General features: G+C 36.6%; 1 protein-coding gene across 1 annotated transcript in view; it reads right to left on the bottom strand.

Moving 5' to 3' along the window:
- The window catches only part of LOC139709361 (protein henna-like), a 32,987-nt gene extending 19,003 nt beyond the window's left edge, over window positions 1–13,984 (bottom strand). Inside the window, exons 1-3 of the mRNA XM_071621322.1 lie at window positions 13,662–13,984; window positions 7,294–7,407; window positions 5,628–5,805 (exon numbers count right to left, since the gene is read on the bottom strand). Coding sequence (XP_071477423.1) covers window positions 5,628–5,805; window positions 7,294–7,407; window positions 13,662–13,742 — 373 coding nt within the window. The 5' untranslated portion in view covers window positions 13,743–13,984. The remainder of the gene's footprint in view (window positions 1–5,627; window positions 5,806–7,293; window positions 7,408–13,661) is intronic.
- Between the last annotated feature and the right edge of the window lie 4,553 nt (window positions 13,985–18,537).

The raw sequence follows: 18,537 nt of genomic DNA, 5'->3' as shown, positions 1-18,537 counted from the left end.
TAACAGTTTGAGTCAATTAATATGGTTTATAGTCATATTAAAAAAGATAGATGTTTAAATGCCAGAGAAAAATGCTACATGATAAGAAGAGGCTTAGGCTACAAATGACTAAAGGAATGATAAGAAACCAATCACCTTAATACAATATAGCAGGATGCCACAATACATACCTTTTTGAGCACTTGTGTAATCTACGCCACTTAAAAATGTGAAGCACATCTTATCTTAGAGGCATAATTTACCATTTGCACATGAAATAAAAACCCAGCAATAGTGCTTCAAAATAGTTCTAAAATATGAGTTAGGGATAGAAACAACCAATGTCACATTTTGAATTAGTATAATCAATGTTAAGTATTGTTGAATATACAAAATGTGAACAATGGTTATAATAAAATTGTTTCCACACTAAACCTTCTACAGTTACGGTTTATTGAGAAAAATAGTGATATCTCCTTATATTTTAAGTTTTATTGCAAAATTCTTATATGGTAGGATGTTTTGTGATACAACTGACCTACATATATGCATCAAATGTGATATCTTGAACATTTTTTAAATCACTACTCTCAATGGTAAACAGGACCTTTAAACTATTTGCACTACCATTTGAAACAATGGAGACAGCTCTAAAAAATAAATATCCCACAATACCAGCAATCATACTGTATACTAATGTAGTTCATTTGCACACAAACTGTAAAGATGCATATTGTGTTTATAGCAATCACCAGAATATACTGGTTGTTTCCCATTCATTAATGTCCCTTGCTTTTGAATTCTTGAACAGTGACATCTAGAACTCTTTATTTAAATGATTTTATTGTCAGTAAATGACTGTTTGCTACACTATACATGCTTTCAAAGACAGTTTGGATGTATGCTTCATCAACTATTCCATACGGCAGTACTTTATTGCCCAGGCTCATTATGACAACATGAATGCCTAAAGCTGCCTATTAAAAAAAAAGAAGAAAAAAAGCTGGTTTAACCTAACTTCTGCTGGGCATCAATTACACAAGTACTCGAGTGTGGCAACCCTGAGTATGCACCAATGAGTGTTCAATGGCGTGACACAAACACGTACAGTGACAATGCATAAGTTAGTTCAGAGAGCCATTTTATAAAAAGCTGATATAATAGCAAATTTTGCTGGAATGGCAATTGTCATGGTGATGACAAGAATCCAGCTTCCTGATTGGCTGTTGCTATGGGAAGTTGCCATTCCAGCAAGAGTTGCTATCGTAACATCTTTTCTGAAATGGGACCCTGATGTAAACATACACTTAATACAACATGTATACCATGGGCAATTACATAATGTTCAGACATGTATGACCATATACTGGTACAGTGTACAGTTGTATGTTAGGGTGCTGTTCGTTATTCCGAAGGTTCGTTATTCCGAAGATTCGTTAATCCAAAACACACAAATTCCCTATACCAGAGGTTTGTTAATCCAAAAATGAAAAAGGGTTCGTTAATCTGAACATATGTGGCGTTATTCTGAAGGTTCGTTATTCCGAAGATTTGTACACCCGAAAATGAAATCCGGAAAAACGAACCTTCGGAATAACAAATTTTCGGACTGAAGAGCCTTCGGAATAACAAGCCTTCCGAATAACGAGCTGTAACCGTATGTTAATACAGTTTGTGAGAGGACAACATTCAATCCCATTGTGAGTCAGACAAGGAAGAATGCAAGGTGATGTGCATGTTTACTGCACTGCAGAGATGTGAAATTAGGAAAGTTTATAGGTTATATGTTTCCAAACTACTCCCAACATACAAATTGTGCAACAAAATCCCTTGGGATGATATGCTACATGCAGAACAAAGAGAGCTAACCACAAGAACGGTGCCATTTAAACAGTGTTGTCTGAAAAGCATACCTGTGCCTGAATTACCTAGAGTACAAAAGATACAGACATGAGGAAATAAAAAACAAGAAATAAATTTTATAAACACCATCAGCACATACAATTATGAATATTCAAGACCTGATTCTAGTTGATGCGTCAAACCTGTTGCTACCACCATTTCATTTTCCCTGAGCAGCGGTTGGTTTTAACTAACAACTATACAGATATACTACCTTTCATCATTCACAGAGAATGTCTTTTTGGGAAAATGAGGGTCGTTAGAGTCACTTCACCTACATTATTGTAAGTACTGCCTCTGACTTGAGCAGTCATGTTTCATGCAAATTCTTGTACCGGTATAAATATGTACTTCACAACTAGTTCAATGTGCTGGTACAAGTTGTACTTTGGCATCAACTATAAAACTCCATCTGCTATACTCAGAGCTACAGTGTATTTTCAATGGTAAGACTGTAACAGTAATTTGTGATCTTCGAAATGGGTGCTTGTCTTCACAGAATTACTCAAAGGGTTGCTCCTTAGTATCATGATTCAAAGATAAACCATAATACAAAACTTATCACATAAAAAATTCTTGACTTTCAGTGATCTTTTCCAGACCTTAAAACATAATACTCTCTCCTGTGTTTATAAAAATGTCAGAAAGAGGCCATCTGTATTTTTGTCGTTATAATACAACATAAAATAGTGACATGTTTACATTTCATATGATTGCCTTTTCAAACCTTTGATACTTTCTGACGAACACTAAAAAAAATAATGGAATTTGGACATCCATGTATTACAAAAAAAAAAAAAATTCATGAGTATCAATCATCATTTCCAAATTTTCAAAACATCAACTCTCCTGAGTGTTTATTGTCAAAAAGAGGTGAAATATTCATTTTTAATATGATTGCCCATCCAAGACTGTGACAAATTCTGATAAATGCTAAAAAAAAATATGTATATTAAAGTTAGGTATCCTTGTATCATGAAAAGTTTAGTTAATCTTTTTTATACCTTGAAAACAGATACCCTCCCATGAATCTTATGTCATTATTTTTTCTGTGGCTTATAAACAGCGAAATGTTTATATTTCATGTGATTGCCCATCCAAGACTGTGATATTGCACATTCTGATATAAAATATATTTAATATATGAAATTGTTGAGCATAAAATGCTCAACAAGTTAAGGAAGCCTAATATCCATGTCTTGCAATCTGTATGATAATCATACACTTATTTACATACAGTGAACATTTGAATGAAAACAAAAAACCCAGTTTTGAGTAAAATGCCAAAGCTTTCTCAGTGTTTGTCTAATTTATGTGAAACGTTAGGTCTAAATATTCATCTTGACTGATTGTTAACTCACACAACAGGGTTGAAGGGTCCGACTAATTTTCATCTGTGAAACAAACCTTGTTGCCTGCTGCAGCTACAATGTACGCCATGCATACAGGTTTGTATGATATGCAATGGTAGTCCTATAAAGAGATCTGTTTTTCATGGATGGTCGGTGTTCAATTGGTTCACAGCACAGTATGCAGCCAAACCCATTATCAACAAACCACCTCCCAGGGCCCCATCAGATCATTATACATTTGTTTAACAAGAAGTTCCCAGTGAATAGTGAAAAGCAGTCTAGCCAAGGCTAAATCTTTCCACTTTTGATAGTACCAGCTGACTGTATATCTGGTAAGCTCAGTGCAAGACTACAGCTGGACACCTTCTATAGCAAGAGGATCTCCCCCCCCCCCCCCCCCAACTCCCCATTGTACAAAATACCACAATGGAAATGTGGTGGTACAAGCAACCTAAATGAACCAACAGTGCATGTCGTGATATTGATTCTACAAGTCTGGACTGTAAAAATACCCTGTACTGATAGCAGATTTCTACACACTTAGCAGCCCAATTAAGGCTTACCATTAACATGTTATATGAACATGGTAGCCTACCTGCATATTTATAGCAAAATGGAGTAGACTTTTAACAAAAAGGAAAAGTTGACAAGTCTCCTTATACCAGATTCATTCATATTTTTTTTTTCTACCAGGAAAGAGGAAAATAGGAGCATAGCAGCTGAAATTATTTTCCCCATGTCATAACCACTTCAGGGGTAAAAGTAGTTCAAAGCTCTTAATTGCACATCATGACTCTGCAATCACTTGCAAGAACACACACCAAGAGAGCATTATTGTCCTTCACGTCGATGTTTATAACTTCCTCGCTTTTCCTCATTAATCTGTGAATGTAGACATGATGTATATCAGGTTCTGCCTGTTTGCCACAAACTTTGGTGGCGAAATTGCTTTTTAAACAAAGAATGTACATGTACTGTATACTGTACATACAGTGTATTCCACCAGGTATTTGTCCATCCTTATTGCAATTTCTCTGAATTGTCACCTGTATACAGTATCACTCTTCTCTTGGTCTTTCCCAATTTCAATGAATTTTGTTCATATATGTACCTGAAAAGCAAGATATGCCAGAGAAATAAGCCAAAGTTAAAATATAAAGTCTGAGACAGTCTGTGCTTCAACAAAGTTTACTCTGAATAAATATAAAAGCAGACTCTTCAATTTCACCTTGTCGGGGACAGGTTATCATTGTCATATCAACTGATGAAAAATTCATGCCACAAAGGAGTGAATAATTATCAACTGGTGCATTAATAACCAACACGATAATGATTATCAGCGTGTTGAGATGATGAAAGATTGTGTACGTCTTCAGATGGGTCAATGTTTGTTCTGGATGGCAATTAATACATCTTGGTTAATATTAATCAGACAGTTTTTGAGGCCAATCATCTTTTCATAAAAATTTGTGATATGTGGCACAATCTCTCTTTTAGTTTTTCTCTCAATCTCTGTAATTGCACATGTGTGTGTTGATGACCACAAACTTTTGTACGTTATCCACAAACCATGGATCATGTGACGTGCATCCCATGATGCTAACAATAATACACAATAGGGAGGGTGTGGTGAACTTTCTTATGGTTTCTGTGCTTGAGGGGGCTTTACATAGCACAAAGCAATGATTTACAAAGCTTCAGTGGAAATTCACTCTGAACTCACATGATTAATCCAAGCACAGGGTAGTCTGTCATTCAGGCTCAGTGAAGTTTTCCTTGGGAAAAGGCCCTGATAATGAGTTCTTGCAGTTGTTGATTGCAGATGAGTAGGTCCTTTAAACTTATAGGCCCAAATTCACGAAGGTGGTACAAAGGAAACCATGGTTTAAATCATGGACAAAAGCCATGGAGCGCCAAGTGTCTCATGGAATATTCCGTTACGAAAGTGGTCATTTCGTCAACAAAATGACCCTTTCGTTAACAAAATTATAATTTTGTGGACGAAATGTTTATTCAAAAATGTCATTTCGTTACAAAATAATCATTTCATCGACGAAATTACTAATTTCATAACGAAATATTCCATGCGACACTTGTCGCCCCCACGGTTTCATTTGTACCACCTTCATGAATTTGGACCATAGAACCTCATCTTCATGCATGCCCATCTTCTAAAGATACTACAAATTTCCCTCTATCCATAAATACACCAGCTTTAAGATATTGAGGCAAAACAGAATATTTGAAAACCATACAGACACACTTTGCATGTCTATTTTGTTAGTAGCTGGAAGCGCAAATGAACAATAAGCCATAAGGGTACATGTCTCATGTCTACATGTTGTGTAATGTCTAACATCAACTAGTACAGATAATTTCCGTGGAGATACGTACGTGCGTCAGAATCCTTGGTGCGGGACAGGACTTGGAGGTAGCTGACCTCATCCTGAAGGGCCGACAAAATTGATTCCAGCTCAGATGGAGGCGTCTCGCTTGACACCAGAAACTCATAGCTGCCTGGCATACGTTTGGATGGCCTGGACTCAATGTGGGTGAGGTTCACACCTTTCTCCTGTTATAAACAAATTAATGGAACTTGTTTTGAAATCAAACAGAAATCAATTGAAACTGCGGTGGCATCAGGCAATGAACAATGCTAAATAAATGTACAACTACTTGATGTTTAATGTTTACTTTTATCCAGAAAATTGTTGATGAGAAAAATGAAAATTCATCATTTTCAAATGCATACAATAGGGTGCCTATGCACGAAAACTACTTCAAAAAAAAAGACTATTTCCTTCATGAATGCCTGTATGCATAAATACATAATGAAAGAAAAGAAAAGCTGAATTAATAAATAGTGAAGACACAAAACTCTTGTGGTTGCCTTTAAAGATGAGAAAAGTAGGCAGGAATAAGAGAATACCTCCCCTCCCCTCCCCCCCCCCCCCTCCCCCCCCCCCCCCTCCCCCCTCCATCCCCTGTATGTGCCTTCTCTAGATGTGTCCACAAAGTACATTGTAATTACAATCATTTTTTACAGTTAATGAGAAATCAGCAAACTTTTCCTGCAGGAATTCTAATTAAAGGTCATCTTCGCATCATTGTCAGAGCTAATAAAAATGAAAAAGTAAAGAGTCTATATCAAGGGCTGTCCAAAGGTGAAGTGCACCACAGAGGCATATTTTGTGTGTTTTAAAACTTAAGATCTCATACCATATGATATATACAGAGTGAAGAGGATACTTGCATAAAAGTCTTCGTGTGTGCGGTGGTGTGTGGAAGTGCACGCCTGCGTACATGTGTGTATGTATTTTCATATAAAATATCCATTGTGGAATTATAAATTACTAGGCTCACCTAGTACCTCCTTGGTATGACCATAGAGCTTGATAAGCTTTTATTCCCTTCCCTCTTTGGATGCTCTGTGTTCTAGGGGCTTCTTTTCTTTTTCCTTTGAAACAATTTCTAAAAAAGGCAAATCACATTGGTTCAAAGAAGTCCTGAAAAACACCACAAACAAGATTCCAAGCTGCATGCACTCCATGGAAGTTTTAGTAGCAGCAGCAGTAGTAGTAGTAGTTAGCAGACGACAAAAGGGGGTCTAAACTGAAAGACTACCTAAACCAGGTCTGTACCTCTTCCCAGGTTCTTGCTGCAGGCAGGTTCTCAGCTAGGTGGGTCAGAGGTCACGAGGAGATACAGGCAGGAATTGTGCAAGATCAAACGCTGAACATACTGCACATGTGCATAATTCATCAATGAAAACTGCTATAGCAATTTAGCCCCTGCTAACTTTCTGCAAAAAGAGAGGTCTATTTAAAGAAAAAGAGGGAGATGGAACAAGGGGAAACAGGAAAGGGAAGTGCTATGAACAGTCTGTACAGGTTGTATCACTTCTACAATAAAATATAATCATGATGAAAATCATTTTGCAGGTGACCATGATATTGATCAAGATTTTCTACTGAGTACACTGTGAGGAAAAGACAGAATGCTATAAAGTTAAATCAAACATAAAATACATGTTTATAATAATTATCTTGAAGTCACTCACCTCAAAGAGCTTGAGAGTTCTGGCCAAGACACCAACCTCCTCCTTCAAGCCAAACATGATAGATGAACACTGCTTGAAAGGAGGGCGTTCCTTCATGTAGTTCTTGCCAGTGTACTGCAATGCACATGAAAAGTTTTAATACAAGAAAGAGAGAGACATAAAAGTGAGCCATTGGTGTCATTTCCCAATAAATTCAATTTTCATTTGCTTCAAAATCATATCAATAACATCTGCATACATGGTCGGTTGAGAATGACAAGGGCGTAAAAATTGCCAAGATAAAGCAAGTGTTCGTGGCACCTTATATGCTCTTACCACTCTCAGCCAATATTCGTAATGTATCTGACATATTGACCAAGTAAATACCAGTGTGTTTAAAGTAAAACTGCACTTTCATGATGCAACATTAACTGAGGTGAGCTGTTTAACTGCATGACTTCGTAAGTACACTTTAAACCAAAGTAGTCATTGCTCTGTTAAGTGTTAATTACAAAGAATATTACCAAAATGACAGAAAAGAAATGTACTTATTGTCTGTTTGTTGTAGTTTTTCGTGACATTTTGTGTGTATAGAACCAGGCTGCTGGCCTTTGGTGTAATATTTACTATTAGAATCTTCCTCCCCATCTTATACATCTTGCTTGCAAAGTGATTTAACCCTATCAAGACAACAATTCAAAAATTTCATTTGCTTTGTACAAAGGAAGGTTGCAATGGTAACAACAAAGGTAACTTTAACTGGAAAGCAATTATTTGATTGAATTACCAGTACAGCAATGCACACTGCAGCATAAAACATCATCATTTTTAAACTTTGTCTTTACTTTTCTTTTTAAAAAAATACAGTCATACGTCTACGACAGGAAAACTTTGACAAAATTGGAGGGCAAAAGTAGGATCAATGGTGCATACCAAAGTGACTACTGCTACTAAGGGGGGTTTGGTGGGGTCAAGGGGCAAAGCTTCCTCCCCCCCCCCCTTCCTTCATTAGTCTTAAGGCAGAACCCTCAAAAATCAGGCTGTTCTAGTCATCCAGACTGTGTTTTCTCTTCATGGATCTTCATTCTTTTTTTTATAATTTTGATTTAATGAGCCTATAATATTATTTTGATTTTCCCGAAGGAAACAAGAGATGAGTGATTTCTCCATAGTGTACATTTTGTGTGTGTGTGTTTTTGTTAAATGATTGCAGTTACAATAGTGCAATTGTTTATATACCGTATGTCCCAAAAAAAATTACGGCGGGACCCTCCACAATGATAACTTTTAAAATATAGTGAATCAATCCAAATACAATTTCAGGGTACGAATTCAACTCATTGTCCATATCTTACAGATAAATCCCATTAAATTTGCTTGAACAGTGGTCAAAGAGAAATAAGGAATTTTGTAGAGCATGTTAGGAATCTCTTCCCTCCAAGTTCTGTCCATTGTGTTCACACACAAGAGCATCCAAGTGCTAAACTTGGAAGAATCAGACTCATGACATGCTTTACAACCTGCTAAACAGCAATCCACATTTCTCTGTGAGGGTCCTGCTTTTAAACCAAATTGAATGGGGTTTTCTGCAAAATAGAGCTAAGATGTTACCGGTATATCTTAAGACCCTGAAGTGGCATTTAGACAATTTAATCATATTGGGTGTTATCAATGCAAAAATCAGATTGTAATTTTTTGGGGGACATATTGTACAACTGTTCTTGGCAGTAGCATGTGTTGACAAACCTAAAGTGGTCCAATCAACAAGAACTGTATATAAAGTTGATTTGTCTTGCGGCCTTGATTCATTCAGACAACAAAATCAATGACACAGACAACTACACACATGTACATTCATGTTGTGTGTATGAAGCGTGGACAATGAGATCATTCATTGCATCATGACAGATTTATATCTGAAACATTTTTTTTAATGCACACATACTGTACTGTCATATATTATCACATCAGACTGCACAATGTTGGTTATGAAGAAGTGGAGGGCAAGTCCAAGATAATGTCCCCTCAGATGCTCAAAATTCATCTTGATTTAATCAAAAAGTTATTGATATCATGTTGTAGCCAAAGAGTTAAATTATATATTTCCAGCAAAGAAAATATTTAATTATGCAAATTTATGCAAGAAATATGGCCTTAATTTGCATAGATTAACAACAAACCTTACGTATGGGACAAATTAAAAATATTCATCTAAAATCAGTTGAATTTGTCCTTGACCTAGTTCCTTTATGGACATGACCCCTGTATGAGCTAGTATAATTTCCAATTGGTAAGACAAGGTCAGCACATTAATTATGCAAATTATGCTCTTTCCCAGAACGAAGTGTCCCATACGTAAGGATTTGAGTATGTTTTTTTCAGTTTTTTCTAAAGATTTGTAACATTGACCAATCATACTTTAGGAAGTTCTAATTTATTCATTTTAACTCCAGATTAGCAAAACTAAATGTGCAAATTTAATTAGTCCTTCATCTTATAACTAATTAAAGTTAGCTTACGTATGGGACAAATGCCTTACGTATGGGACATTACATGCAAAGTGAATGGGGAAAACCTCCTTTTGACATGGATGCTATATGTCCTTACATTTGTTTGGTTAATGGTTATCTTTCCACCTACTCTGAAGGATATGTATATAGTATCTACCTCTCCTACTTAGTTGACCTCAGGGAGAGTGTAAGAACAGCATTATTGAGTCATTCTATGATTAAAGGAAAATAAAGAATATTCATTTATACATTTGTATTTTCTTATTTTCATTACAGGCTGTGCAGCTGGTCTTCAATTAACATTCCTCCTTTTAACATTTTGATATTGGACATTTTCTTAATTCAGTTATCATTTTCAACTTTACCTCTCTACAAAATGACTTTGTCCTAGAGAATGGGATTCTCTGAGTGTCATTTTAGGTGCAGTACACTGTTCAGCATGTACTACAGGCTGTACAGCCTAAAAAGGGAAATCAAAACAATTGTGCTTGTGGCACTCATCAATGACAACAGGTCTTACTGAAAAGAATAATCACTTGAGGTGACAGCAGGTAACTTTGTCTTAACTTGAGTTGATAGCAAAGGAAAAACCCTACAAGAATACTTTTTATTTTGATATGATGTTTAATATATTTCAACTGCACACCCTCAGAATATGTCATGACTTATCAAGGTCATGAACATGATTTCTGGAAATCCTGTAAAATGAAGACTATAGTTCACATTTGCCATGAACCACAATATCAATACTGGTTCTGTGATTGGAGTGCTAAGAACACAAATTACACAAACAAATAAGGAATTCAATTTTCTTTTCTATATTGTGTTTGAAGAGACAGATGTGCTCTGAGACACCTTCATCAACTCATACTTACTTTGTACCCCACATCTACACTTGTACACAATTATCAACAAGCATTGCAATCTGGTAGTGTATGATCAGATTAGGTTATTAGAATTTATCAAAATTGTAAGTTTCAGATCAGTGAGTTACTTAAGTGTTTCAAATCTAGAATTACATTTTCTCTTAAGATTTAAATGTCCAAATGATAATCTTTCCTGTATCACTACACAAGCATGTATGTACAAAGTGTAAACACAAATTTTGTCGTGTTTGGTTTCATAGACCTGAAGCCAAGCAATTTAAAAAAAAAAGCCAGCATTGGCACATACATTCTTCTATCTCTTTGTTCTACCACGGCTTTTAAAATCTAAAAGTTTCATTAAAATTTGATTGATTTTGCAGAAGCTAAAATTCACATGGCAAAACATGATTACAGAGCAAAATTAATTACTCTTGTTTTTGTTGTGTTTTGTGCTGCATTTCAAACAATTCCAAAGCTCTATAAAAACTTAGACAACTTGCAAGGTAAGCCTAGAACTACTGAAAGTACCCACTTCAAAACTGTATTTGCAAATTACACTGTACATGACATTTTATTTTACAGTCGAAATTATCAAGACTACAAATTAGTCATGGTACATGTGCATGTATGCTACGTCAAGGTCGCAAGCTAGAATTCGCAAATTTTTTTTTTTCATTTGATAAAAAATACTGACCAGAGTATTACAAAATATTGGCTAGAAATAGAGTGTCAGTATACTGTATCTGTATGTGTAGACATCATGAGGACAGTGTTAATGCATGACGGAATCCAAACTAAGACATTTATTTGTAAATTGGTAATTACTTTTATTTGTCTTATTTTAGCTTTTGTTAGGTATCTGAACCGGGAAAGTACCCACTTAGAAGTCTATTTCATTTGTTACATGTTGTAGTACGATTTGTGGAACTGAATATGACACTATGGGGAAATTTAAAGTCATTCCCATGAATACACTTGTGCACTAAAGACAAATGTCCCATACGTAAGTTGAGCCATGTCCCATACGTAAGGTGTACTTTCGTTAATTAAACCAACTTCATGAAAATATGCGCCATTCTTTTGCAGTGAAACTTTGCTGAAAGATACTTCAGTATGTACCTTTCTTCACTTCTAAACAGAACTTGATCAGTAAAGTATTTTTAGAGAATTTTCAATTCAAACTTTATTTTGAAAAATCCAGTTTTTCTCTGGTCCCATACGTAAGTTGCCATATTTTTCTTAATAGAATAATTAACCCAAGGTAAAATGACATCAAACTTAAACACAATAGTCTTTTCAGGGCTACCAGTCCTCCTGATGATAAACAGTAAAATCCAAGTGCTCCTTCATTACTTTTCAGAGGTTTGAAATCTCTGAATGTCCCATACGTAAGGTGCGCGATATCTTGGACTTGCCCTGGAATAAAACACAGGAAATTTGAATTTCCCGTGTACATATGTTAAGTTCACATTGCAACCACCATCAATAATGTTGACATGATTATTTGTTTACACGCATTGAAAAGTACACAAATTCTAAATTTTTATCTTTAATGCATACTACATTGTAATAATGAGACTCAAGAGGCTTACTGGGTCATCAAGTCAAGCTACAGTGGTTTCTAATTTTTTTTTTTTCAGTGCAATATGTCTTCACATTTTTTTTTTCAGGTTTGCAGTCTCAAACACCATACAGATTAGTACAGATAAATTGAGTTGGTTTGGACATGGATAAATCCATTGTGTTTGTAAGACAATCTATTCCAGTGCAGTATCTTAAAAAAGTGTACAATTATTTGCAAATGACCACAGCCATGATTATGTCAAAATTAGAGAAGTGTTTCATGGCATTTCTTTTCCCCCATGCTAAAGCATAGGACAAACTCTTATTTTCTTTCTCATAAGAGCATGATTTTCAGTAATATAAATCGAAGTTGATACTGAAATTGATCATTGGAAGTAATAATCATGAGTCCTATACTCCTAGTCCTATAGCAATAAAATAGGGTTGGGTCAGAATAGCATCATGATCGGAGTTATAGTTTTGTTTTGTTTTTGGGGGTTTTTTTGATAGTGAAAAATCCAAGTACAATCCTGAGCCTATGCTAGCGGATACAGGAAGGAGTTAGGAATAGGGAGGGATTAGGATTTTTCACGGAAAGGGAGTTACGCAGATGGAACTCTTTTGTGCAGAGCTTCACCCATGCGTAAAACTCCATTGTGGTTAAAGCAAGGAGTCTCAGGATTAAGACTGCACTATGACTATGAGGATCTCAGGCACACAGTGCATGGGATGGGCTAACTGCGACCAGCCCCAATGCGTAGCATTGGGAGTATAACTGTGTACTAGGAGCATCCTGGGGTTAAGTTTGGCTCATGATTCAGCTAAGGGGGATGACAGTTTTAGCAAACTTCTTTTGAGATGTCATATTATATTAACAAGCACATGCGCAGATGCGCAGAGAAGACAACGAAGGCAATGTTACTTAGCAACACCTACGCGCTTTATTCTTGACGACAGCTCCACTTCGGCAATCTTCGTATCACTGCTAATGGCGATCGGCAGTATCATCAACAGCGCCCTCTACACTACCAGGACTATGCACCTTTAAAGTTAAACCAAATTTATTTGCCCCTCGAAGGGCCCTCTGTGTCGTCGTTGTACGTGAAATTATTGACTCTTTGGTATAGGCACTGTGCAGATCATGTATTGCACAGACAGGAAAATATCTCTTCTGTGTTATATTTGTCCTTCTCTTGACACCAGAATCTCTCTAAATCAGACTTATAAAAGTGTTCACTAAATCATATGGGCTGTCAACTACAATTCATTGATGGCAACTTTACATTCCACTCATATTAACACTCGTCGACTGATATGAATATGCTCATTGAATATTGCTCATACTGAAGTGAATTATGTTACTCTCTGACTCTGTTCACTTTCGCTAGAATTCATCAGTATTTACATGTCCCCAAACAGAAATGCACAAAAGAAAACAAAAAATACTCACCGCCTTCTTCACCCTCGCCTCCAGATCATTACCATCGTCAACTTCATCAGACAGTCTAGCCCTCTTCACTGGTCCATCCATGTTGCTGTGACTATGATAGCTAGATTATCAAGAATGACGTAAGAGTCGAGTATGTTTATAACAGTAGACTTAGCGCAATCTACTGAATTTTCGACTTAAAATAGTCGTCGACAATCTTACAAGAATTATGGACAAATAGGGTCACAACAAACAGGACGAAATCGCGACTGGTATGTGGGAGAATTCTGAGCAGAAACGAACAACATTCGTCTCACAACAACGCTTGAGCAGTACTCAATACTGTTTACGTCACCAGAGACTGCAGAGTAGAGCAGAGCTGAGGTACACAACATCAATAGCTGAGCTAGGGTACGTGTGAAGAGCTCTGTGCACGTATAAATTAGTACAATGTAAATGCACAAATCGAGTGTCCGATTCCGGGTGCCTGGCTGGTTGGTTTCAATGGTATGGTCGGGGAGCTGGTGAGCTGGCTGTGAGAGGCAAGGTCGTGGTCGATCGACGACTGGGACAGACACACACGATCACATAGACGTTACACACACATACACACACAGTCGAAAAGACGCGAACAGGTGTTGGTGGGTTCGGTGGGGGCCAAAAGTGGGCGCTGTCTCTACGTCATCAGCTTGGTGCGGTACCTGTATCATAAGGTCGTGAGTACGGCACTGTAGATTATAAATGTACATGAGCTTGTATGCTATCACAGAAGGTATACAGATAGGGCCTACATGCAGTATTATACGATTCTCCACTGAGACATGTTGCGAATAGATAGAATTATGATTTACAACTAGTCGATAATTTAAAAATAAATGAAAGACCTTATTTCTGTTCAGCTGGTTACGTGTAGGGCCTAAACATTTCTATTTATATATTTTTTTAGTTCTGAACTGGAATGCTTTTTTTTAAATGTCCTAGTATTTTGGTGTATTACTCCACCATACAGAATGTTTTTGAAGCCAGGGAAATCCCCAGGAGTGGACAATAAATAATATGTGCCAGCTGAGCTTTTGAAGCATGGCGGAAAGAGGACACAGAGGCCCTAACAACGATATGCTATGTCAGAAGATCTGGACAGAAAATAAGTGACCAACAGCCTTGTGGGCTCAATCACTGGTCTTTTCCTAAAAATGACAATCTTAAAAGGATGGTACAGTTTCGGTTGAGAGGGGCCTAGATTTCCAACATTTCAATGATGTATATATATATATATATATATATATATATATATATACATACGCCTATATATATATATATATATAACATATGTATATATAAACCTCTCATGACATAATAATGAAAGAGCATAAAATTTTAAGAGGAATTCATTGTTTATTTAATGGAATTTTGTTTTTAAATGACTATGATATCCACAAAAAAGTCTAATAAAAGGTGGGACCCACTTTTTCATCAGGATCGCTTTGTTTCACTTTGTTTTTGGATATCTCAGCCATTTCAAAACCGATTTTCATCAAATAAACTTTGAATACAGTCCTCTTTCAATGCTATTGCATGCCCTTTAACATTACATAGACTGTTTTCTAAGTACCTCACAAAAAGTTAAAAGCTTAATCCTCACCTAAACCAACACTACAATACCAAAACTATACAATACCATCCCTTTAAATGCCATAACTACAGGACGATAAGTCATCCTAGATGCTCCCCATCATCCTAAACCGAATGAAATCCAAGGCTGAGGATATGCTATATTAGAAAAGCAAGTCGAAGCTTTTAGAAGAGGAGAGGAGCACTGTGGAGCAGACTGTCGAGTCCTCATCTAAAAACATCTGCAACGCTAAAAAGGACCTAGTTCTTTCATAACTTTATTGATATAAGATGGCGTTTGATCGAATGTGGCACAAAGGCTCATGACATGTTCTACTAAGAAACTTCAACATTGACAAACTAAGGGCTATATAGTTCAATTCGTGAACATCCAGCAGCGCAGTGATCTCAAATAACTTACAAAGACAAAAATATATTGTCTCCAACTGTAGTCATCAACATCTTTCTGGAGAGACTCATGCAGGAACTGTTAGTAGTAGACCCTTTTTTGTTTATAACACCTCCGTCTGCTTTTGCGGAAGGCCAGTCTGAAACCTCAGCTTTGCAGATTCTGTGAATCTTATACAGGCTCAATGATTGAGACTTTTCCTTTTATTTTTGACCGCACAAATTGCAACGATATTTTGGATTTGATAATTGATTCTATTTTGTAGACACGTCCATTATACAGTTATGTAAATCGAATGTAAGTTTCGAATTTTACCCCGAGGCCTCGATCCATGTCAAGGTGCTGCTTATGATCGCGGTCTCCTGCTTTTCCATTATTGTAATAGATAAGAATACAAAATCAGTTCATTCAAATTCCGCTTTTTTATTTTTCTGAGATTCGTCTATTGTAAAGACATGACATATTCTGAATGAATAATCAGTCATCATTTACATAATTTTTCAACTATTGATTCCACGATTCCCTTCTGACAAATGTCTGAACATTTTTTTGTTTGTTTCTGTGAGTGATATTTTGCTATACGTCTCATACATTGAATATACTGTCATGTTCACCGTGTATGTACTTTGAATCAGTTTGAAAGAAAGTATATGCTGACTTATAATGTTAATGTGTAATGTTAATTTCTAAATATATATATTTTTTTGTTGTGTGTGATTTGGAAAACGGCAGAAATAAAACCAAACCAAACCAAACCAAACCAAACCAAACCAAACCAAACCAAACCAAACCAAACCAAACCAAACCAAACCAAACCAAACCAAACCAAATTTGCAATCGCAATCGCACCCTCTAGTGGTGAATACCGGTAATCGAATACATATTAAATGTTTTGCTATATGACGAGGGACTTTTACAGTGGGTTCAAACGTTCCACACCAGAGATCCTATTCGTAATTCTCCATGGACGCACTTGCTCAAAAATTCAAACATGCTGAAGAATAGCGCAAATAAACGAAAGATTCAGCGTGTTTAATAGTGTTTTATATCTGAGAAAATCAACTTGTCTCACTTCAATACGTATACGTCCTGAAATTTCGCAAGGGGATGGGGAGGGGCAGCTCAAATCCCGCTCAGAGGTCCCTTGTGAAATACACTTTACTGTTCCAATTCTTTCTTTAATCCACGCTATAACATCATGTAGTCATTTGGAAATCTAGTAGAAAGATTATTTAGCTGCCAAATAAGGTGTCTTCTGTTTAAAAGGGATTATATCCTCATTGACCATGCCTAATAAAAGGCTGGTGTATAGTTGTATATTTCCCATGGTTATATACGACAAGTGACAGGACTCGGGCTGGTCCACTCTTTTTTTTCTTTTTTTTTTAACAATACAACCATTTTTTCTCGTCACCATCAACGACAGGGCCTAAACGGAGGCGATAATCTATACAAGCTGACTCTGTACTATTCCATGTGTACGATCCTCTCCTTGGTACTATTGAGTCGAAGCGTCTTAATAAAAACCCGTCATGCCATTCCTAATAGTTGCTTGTTGATGTTGGTTTTCGCAGGAGAAGGCAGAACTTGGCAGATCTATGGGGGTTGGGTCGAGGGGGTTGGGGGCTTGGGGGTTTACACTCGCCCCCCCCCCCCCCCATCCTTTTTTTTTTTTTTTTTTTTTGGTTTTTGGTTTTGTTTTGTTTCAGTGACAGACCTCCGCAAAGCAGTCATTGAAATATCGTCATTTTGTCGGCAGTATATATTCAATACAAACATTATGTACAGGGACATCTACAAAATATATACATGTACATGTGGTAAAAATTATCATCCATTACTGAGTTATTGGGAGATTAAGTGTATTTCGTGCCCTTAATACTCCTATATTAACTTTTTTCCTTTGAGATCATGGCCAAAATATAAGTTTCTTTTGCTCATCATATGAGCACATCCTATAACAAAATTTATGAAAACTCGTTTATGCGTTCTCGGGTTAGTTTGCACACACACACACACAAACAGACAGACAAACAGACAGAGAGACAAACAGACAAACGCGCGAAACCGAAAACATAACGCCGTCGGTATAGATTTCACTTGTTGGCGGAGGTAACAATGGTAGTACCCCCGTGTCGATGATCTGGTTATGGGAACGACTGTTCGGTATCTCCTGCCTCCCCCTACTACTCAATAATGCATTTAATGTTTTGGAAAGCTATTGAAACATTAAGTCCTGCATTTACCAAACAGTAAGCATGCCCTCTAATAAGAGTCAAGAATTGTGTATGTAATGTTCGGCTGTGAAGTTGGAGTTTCATTTTGTTTCACAAAGTATGTCTGTAAAATGTTTGTTTTCCTCTGTACCTGGTCCTATTTACCTGTAAAGAGTATGTTGCCGGAGTGAATACTTAAACTGTTTTAATTGCCCTACCGGCAATTATGGAGACGCACTGCAATTTGTTTGTTTTATTATCAACACTCTGATGGGGCTAGTCTGGGAACAGAATACTAAATAGATAAATAAACAGAAAATAAAACATTATCATACATCAGTTTACACTAAAAGTTTGATAAGTGGCATTTTATTCACATTCGTCAGTCACCAGTTCACGAGCTCGTTGATACATCTAAGAAAATTACCACTCAGGCGGTTTGCTGTTGCTCTTTATTTATTTTTTCCTTGTTCTTAATCACAAATTATTGGGATATCTCTGACCACCATAATGACACTCAGTCGAAATTTGTGTATTGATATAAATGCCTTCTTTCTGGAGGTAATGATTGAACATTGATTTCTGTTTTGCAGTTTTCTGGGTTTTTTCTTATTACAATTGTTCTGCTAACCATGCAGGGGGCAGATCCAGGAATCCCGTA

This window comes from Diadema antillarum, unplaced genomic scaffold, assembly GCF_040938485.1.
Source record: "Diadema antillarum isolate AM-2024a unplaced genomic scaffold, OU_Dant_1.0 scf00000037, whole genome shotgun sequence".
Taxonomy (NCBI): domain Eukaryota; kingdom Metazoa; phylum Echinodermata; class Echinoidea; order Diadematoida; family Diadematidae; genus Diadema; species Diadema antillarum.
The sequence above is the reverse complement of the archived record's forward strand: the minus strand, read 5'-3'. Positions and strand labels throughout refer to the sequence as shown.